Here is a 7,431-nt window from a genome sequence, read left to right as displayed (position 1 = left end):
TGCTTTCTCGGAGTCATCCACTGTCATCACTAAACGAGGAGAGACTCAAAGCAGTTACCACTGATGGAAGCAAATGAAGATAGACTCGGGGAACTCTTTAACCTTTCTTGGAATGTTTAGAACAAGAACGTCGGTCCTTGGCCGGCCTGGAACAAGAAACGGTCTAAGCAGGCAGGACGCTCTTGCTCTGACCCCGCCAGGGCGGGGACAGTGTAGCCCTGGCCCCGCGGTTCTCTAATCTTCAGACAGGCCCCGGAGACCTGTCATCAGTGTGCGCGGTTGTCCGTCACTTTCTTCCCTCTGTAGAGCTCAGCTTTCAGCTTTGCCATACGGAAAGATGTTTTGATGCTGTTGCTGATGGTTTCCAACCTATTAAAACAAGACAAGAGAAAACAAATGCTATAAAATAAACAGCACTCCCGGCAAAAGAAACATCTAAAATTAGAGTCTGGCGCAAACCAATCTAAATCTGGTTCCTGAGCTTTAACCACGGAACACAACAGCGTGCTACCCTTTGATAAAACCACTATGAAAATAAAGCCTGGCCCTTATGCTCAGAATGTGAAAAAAAGGGGGAGGAGGGAGGTGGTCATATCTAAGGGGAATTGGGCGTTACATACAATTTTAAAATAAGCTAAAGATGTTCTCTTTTCTTCTGTAGCCCATTCCAACTGCCACCACCATGATAGGCTGTATGGAGGAACTCAGCATAGGTTTCAAACAGTCACGGGCACCTTCTTAATCACAAAAGGCAGGAAGTGATAGAAGGAATCGAAGTTTCCTTAGTTGGACAGGAGGAGCCCTGGTGGCCACACCGGTTAACAGCTTGGCTGCTAACCACAAAGTCGGCAGTTCGAATCCACCAGCCGCTCCTTGGAAACCCTCTGGGGCAGTTCTACTCTGTCCTGTGGGGTGGCTATGAATCAGAACCCACTCAATGGCAATGGGTTTGGTTTTTGGTTTTTGGTAGTTGGAACGAGGGAAAAAGAGAAGAGGCATATAGGTGGACCCAAAGCAAATGTTCCATGGCAATTAAAAATTTTTGTGCAGTCTAATTTTTTCTTTTTGCAGAAGGAAAGAGGAAAGAACCGCTAGTGCTGATTTAGTAGTTGACATGACATAGACTAATAATAGAAAAAAATAATTCCCCAGTGTGGTTTAAATGATCTCGTGTGGTCTAGGGGAAGCGTTACTGGCCCCAGGCCATTCAGGTGGAAACGTGAATGGTAGGTATCAGTCACAGGCAGCCAAAGGCCGCCCCACAATAGGTAGTAAACGGCTCTGAAGGCATTCGTGACCGCCAGCCCTGTGAACACAACACTTTGATCATAGAACTTCTTTCCACTGGATTTCTAGGAAAAGTTTCCACACACCATCATAGGGAAATGTAGAACATGTGACAGGTTTCTTCTGTCAATCTTGTGAATTCCCAAATGTTTAGGGTTTGTAAGGTTCATCACCGTAAAACTACTCATAACAACCCTATGGTGTCGCTTGATCCAGATCCCTCTCTGCCCCCAGCTCGTGACTGACTAAAAAAAATCCTAAACCGAACCCGTTGCCATCAAGTCTACAGGACAGAGTAGAACTGCCCCATAGGGTTTCCAAGGAGCGGCTGGTGGATTCGAACTGCTGACTTTTTGGTTAGCAGCCGAGCTCTTAACCAGTGTGCCACCAGGGACCAGGGCTCCTATGACTGACTAGGACATCAGAAAGCTTGTTGGAATGACGGTGGCTAGCCACCAAATACTTTTCCCTGTTAAAACATAAAATAAAATAAAATAAACCCTCTAAAATGGCGTATTGTAAACCTTACCAACCCTGCTTAAAGACTTCATTTCCCTTTGGCCATCTGAATAACTGCTACTTTGAAGAACTTGGTTATACATGACACTTTAAAGAAAAAAAAGGGCAAAAAAAGCCCTTACCCTGAAATGATTTTTAATTTCTCAGGGACAGTGGTAAGTATATTGACTCAGAGAGGCAAAAATTGGGTATGAACCAATGACAGAAGTATGTCCGGATATATTTTGCTTGGAAAATCCACCTTTCGATTGAGTGGGGTGATGACAGGCATGCTAAGGCCACGAAAGTGGGCAGTGGGCAGCGGTTTACATTCAAGGTCTCTAAGAAAATATTTGAGATGGATTCCTTTGCTCTTTCTAATCTACAAAATATGGAGATTGCCTTTTTTATTGTCTTGAAGCCTTTCCCCCATCAAGGCAAGAAGGCTGAGTGAGTAGGCTTTTAGCCATTGGTGATTGAGTAGTGGTTCTTGTGGGTCTCTTACCTTCTTAGTTTTCTTTTTTCCACCAGCTGCTGATGGATGCACTTCTCTCCAAGCGTGGAACAGTCTTTTCCTTTCTTATGCTTGTTCCAGTCTTTCTCCATAGTGTCTTGGGCCCTGTTACAATACACATAGGAAAAAAAAAATACGTAAGCAATGATAGCTTTGATTTACCTGCATGTCCAATATCTCTCTAAATCTCTCTGAAAGAAGGCAGCATTCGAGTAGGAGCAAGGTTGAGAGGCAGACTGAGAAGCTAAGGTGTTTCTACTCACCTGAGTTCTTTTCCTGCTTGGCAAAAATTCCAGCACTTCTTGTCTCTTTGGCTAGTACATTGGCATCTATTCCCGGGGTCTGCTGCCTTGGTGGGAAATAAATCCTTTAAGGATCGCTTTGACCTAGCAGGGCTTCCGAGTCCATATGGAACAATGTGCCTATTATGAAAAGAGAGAGACAAAAGATATAAGCATAATTAACAGACTTCAAACTGACACTTTCTCTGGGGTACACTCATCCTGTTGGGAACACAGGTGCTCACCACACAGTGCTCAGTAGCGTAACTTAGGAGCGAAGCGTGGCGCGATCAGGGGCACAAGCCCCGAGGGTGTCTATCCAACCAGGAGAAAACCGGTTTTTCAAACTCAGTGCAATTCCATTTCAACTCTTAACAAGGTTCAGTTTCCGCTTGACACCAACAACATTGCTTTTTGTCCAGAATTATGACATCTCTGCTTTGGTGTCTGTTTCAGATTTCCTACCTTGTCTGCTGTTCTATTCAGTTCACAGCTATTTGGTGGGGGGGTGGGGGGCGGCAGTGGGTTGGGAGGCAGAGACTTTAATGTAAAACCACTGCTCACAAGATGGTAAAAATCTTTTTCAATTCAAATCATATATGATAATGTTCAAACTGCATGCGGACATGGTGGGAGTAGACACACCGCCATATTTGTACATTTCTCTTGCAATTTGTTGCTATTGCTGTGTGCCATCAGTTCGATTCCAACTCATAGTGACCCTATAGGACAGGGTAGAACTGCCCCATAGGGTTTCCAAGGCTGTAAATCTTTATGGAAGCAGACTGCCCCATCTTTCTCCCACGGAGCAGCTGGTGGGTTTGAACCACCGACCTTTTGGTTAGCAGCTGATCGCTTAACCACCGCGCCACCAGGGCTCCTATTCTGCAGTTTAGTGATAGCTACGTCTGTAAAAGAATTCTTTGCCAGAAGGCTCTCCAGAAATTGCTAATGTGCCCCTTTGGATCCTCACCTAAGAAGTAAAGCCCTCCCCTTGGAAATATCTCCTTACTGAGTATTAGGCTCATTTTGTTTTTATTTGGTTTGATTTGATTTTGATTAGATTTTAGTCATCCTTTGCCATCACGGGGGTACTGTAGACACAGTAAGTGTGTTGTTGTTTAGATGAGCTAGTTTTCAGGGCAAAAGGATGAGAACTGTTTTCCTTGCGGTGGCAGGTAAACCTACAGAATGTATTTCTTTTTCTGTCTTGAAATGGGCTTTTCTGAAGGGAAAGCAGAGGGAGCAGGGAGACCCAGCTTCCAGTTCTAGCTCTGCCACAAACTCGCTCCTGCACAACTGACCCACATTTGGGGTTTTAGCTTTTCTCTAAGTGAAATGACTGAATTAGAGCTCTGTAATCCCTTCCACCTCTCAACACTGTCCCATGAGAAGTACAAGTTGAACTAACCCACATATGACCTCGGCTACTTATTCCCTAAACGGAGCCTGATCCCACTAAGAGAACTTTCCCTGGAGCCACCCCCCGACCCTTAAAGTTTTTCCTCTGCAATGTGCAGCAGCTTCCCAGCGCCTTCCACTCCTTCCATCCGTCCTGTAATGAGTAGGCTGAGCCCTCTGTTCCTGAGACCAACCTGTCCTGTTATTTTCAGGAACAGAGGGACACTGCAACCTTCCAAATGCCAACCAAAAGCTCCCCAGAAAAGTCACTCTAGTAACTGGTTTCTGAGCTCCTGTGAGCCGAGCTAATGAATGACTGGAGTTATGATGCCCTCTAGAGACTCACTCGGGAGTGTTGATCCAGATGATGTCGAGGTGGCAGAAGTAGACACACTCTTTATCCATCAAGGACGAGCAGGAGCAGCGCTTGGACCGGCGGGGCCGCCAGGGTGCACTGGGCGAGGGGCTGTCCCTTCCGTTCTCAGCACCTGTGCTAAGCTCGGCGCCCAAGACTGCTGGAGAGAGAAAAACAGCAGGTCAACGAGGCAACATTTCAGAGGCTTTGAGACACACCAGATCACAGTATTTACACCAGAGCTATAGAGGCCATGAATGCAGACGAAGTAGACAGCCTACCTTGAGCAAGAAATACAAACAGGAGGAAAAGGGCTGTAAGGTTTTACCTTCTTAACATGGCTTCACCTTTACCCCCACTGGTTTATTTGCCTTCAGGGAGATTATATAAAGGCAGGAGAGACAAATACCTGAGAAGGGACTTATCAACCCCCTTGAAGCTGCCTTTAAGGAAGTTCTTGGAAAGGCTGCCTGTTGGAAATTGGAGTTGGGCTCTCTGCATGGTGCTTAGTAGGACAACACAATCCACAGTGACTTATAATTGGCTGATGACCCAGAATCTAAAAGTAAGTGAATCCTACTATGTAGTCCTGGCTCGGGAGCCACTTGCCCATTTGGCATGCTCTTCTGTTTAGGTGGGCATCGGCCACTTTGCACCTTAGGGTAAGGGGTACCCAGATGATATGTAACTTGAAATTAGGGAAGTGGAGGACAAGGGCTCTGGGGAGACAACAGTGATTTCAGGCAGTAAATTCCACAGAAACCACAGACCAAAGGTTAAGCTAAGTAGCAGCTCAGAGGACCCAGTCAAAGCTCCCTGGGTTCTGAATCCAGACTCCCTGGAGCAGCAGCTCCACGTGGGACCTGCTCCCTCCCCTCACCACCGCAGCCTCTAGTCTTCAGCCCACTCTCTCAGGCTGACAATCCAGCCTCACAGCTTATCTGCCCAATTTTGTACATTTCAAATGATCAGACACATTCCAGGATTTTCATTCCCTTGACATCCTTTCTCTTTAGTCGGGGTCATGAAAAGACAAAAAAAGTGCATTGACCCCAAAAGGGGGAACCAGGCAGAAGCACACATACTATCTAATCTGTGAATAACCACGATTTAACCTAGCTCCCCTCCCAAGACAGGTGAATACAACTGAGAATAGAGTTCACACTGCCTTTGGGTGCCAAAACCCTGCCAAAAGAAACCTAAAGTCAATGACAAATTTTAAAGAAAACAGCTGCTTTCACCGAGAAACCACCTGGGGGGTTTATTCAACAGAGTGTTCTGCAGGTGATTTTACTGCTTGTGTATTGCTTGAATGACTTGGACAAAATTCCTTGGCTTCAAGCTGAAATCTTTAAATATTTTACACATTCACACACTCTTAAAGCAATGTTTGAATAAGATATATTTCTATATATCCTATATACCTGTATGAACATGTATGTTGCAAATATACATTTGGTTAGATTATATCTTGTCTATTCTTCTTGAGTTATTTGAAGTCAAGGAAATACCCTAGGCAATAATAATATTATTATTATATAATAAATGATACGTTAATATGATATGAGCAATTGCATTCAACAAATTTTTAATTTTTCCATGAGAATACCAATAATTGAGCAATAATTCCCAGACACTTGATATCTGAGCTGCAATAATAATAAAGAAGGGGGAAAAACACGCAAGGAAAGCATTAAGGTGGGTAAGAAAGATACTAACATTCAGGAATTTACAAGCCATGGTGCCTACCTGTTCCTGGAGTGCCTTGGAAGGTCACAAACAGTAGATAGCAGATCAGGGGAAAATAATCCATTCTGAAAAAAGGCATCAAAAACCTGCTCTGCAAACTAAACCCAAAGGAGAAGGAACAGCAACAAAAATAACAACTTCAGTTCCCTCAAAGTGCTTCTGGTTGTTCAGATCTCAAAGTCAGCTCGCAGTCTAATGGGGAGAAAAATGAGGTTTCTGCCAAGAGAGAGGGCGGCGGAGCGGTCGGGAGACGCGCGCGGCGGTGGCGTGCGGGGACGGCGCGGAGACCCGGGACTCTCGCGGCTCCCGCTCCGGCGCCGCTGCAGAAGCGCGTCTGACTTGGACAGCTCTCCGCCGGCTTTTTATATTGAACCCCTATAGAGTGGGGGTAAACAGCTCCAACTTTATTCCAGCCCCAGACAATGTTATTGTGTTATTAGTCACCAACAGGCAACGTGCAGCCGGAGATAAGGCCGGACTCTAAAGGAAATCACTGCTAACTTCAGAGGCAGACGCCGTCTGACAATTCAGGGGCAGGGCTAAGAAAAAGAAAATACCCATTAGAGACCTTTGGAAAACCTGCCCGTGCAGTGCTTGAGTCTGCTTCCCCTTTGCAACAGAGTTCAAGAACCAGAAGAGGGACTCCAGAAAAAAGTCATACCATTGGTATGAAAAGTATGAGCTACAGTTTAAATAGATTGTATTGTTGTGTGCGGGAAATTTTTTTTTTTTTTAATTGTTGTTCACTTCATTTTCCTTTTATGTCGCTCCGGTTTCTGGTTTCTTACTCTTTGTCAAACACGAGAACGCTGTCTCTTTTAACCGCACCCTCCCCCCCGACTTCGGGTCAAATTATTGTGGCAGAGGAACATACTTTCTTTTAATTCAAGCCCCCTCCCCCCGAGTCTTTTTTGCTGGAGTTCATTGCGTCCACGGTGGATAAGATCGGTGAGGGATGGGCAAAGAAAAGGAGCTAAATAAAGGGAAAAAAATTACAGCCGTTCAGAAACATACACCATCCTTTCAGTATTCCTGAAGACAAGCCCCCATAAGCTCCTCTCTGCGCCCACCCTTTCCCGGCGGCCCCACTGTTAGTACCCCCATCTGGAATAATGTCAGGAAAGGGATACCAGTGGGAGACGAAGAGCTACAGGGGCTGATGTTTTACTCGGAAAAAAGTAACAGCCTTGGCTTCTAAATGACAGAAGGAAACAACACCTGTGAGGAGGACAAAGGGAGGTTAAGGAATGGCGCCTCACGGAGGCGGGGGCGTGGGGGCTCACAATATTCCATTTACACGGGGACATGTGTCTGGGTCGTTTTTCCTTTGGCTTCTTCGGTTAGGG

General features: G+C 45.6%; 1 protein-coding gene across 1 annotated transcript; it reads right to left on the bottom strand.

Moving 5' to 3' along the window:
• Window positions 1-266: 266 nt before the first annotated feature.
• EDN1 (endothelin 1) lies at window positions 267-6,362 on the bottom strand. The gene is made up of 5 exons (XM_004382966.2): window positions 6,086-6,362; window positions 4,328-4,496; window positions 2,563-2,721; window positions 2,291-2,404; window positions 267-369 (listed from the first exon to the last, which is right to left on the bottom strand). The coding sequence occupies exons 1-5, from the start codon at window positions 6,162-6,164 to the stop codon at window positions 267-269; spliced, it is 624 nt and encodes a 207-aa protein (XP_004383023.2). The 5' UTR covers window positions 6,165-6,362.
• Window positions 6,363-7,431: the final 1,069 nt, after the last annotated feature.

Source organism: Trichechus manatus, unplaced genomic scaffold (assembly GCF_000243295.1).
Source record: "Trichechus manatus latirostris isolate Lorelei unplaced genomic scaffold, TriManLat1.0 scaffold00103, whole genome shotgun sequence".
NCBI lineage: Eukaryota > Metazoa > Chordata > Mammalia > Sirenia > Trichechidae > Trichechus > Trichechus manatus.
Note: the sequence above shows the minus strand (reverse complement) of the source record. Positions and strands in the feature narration are given on the sequence as shown.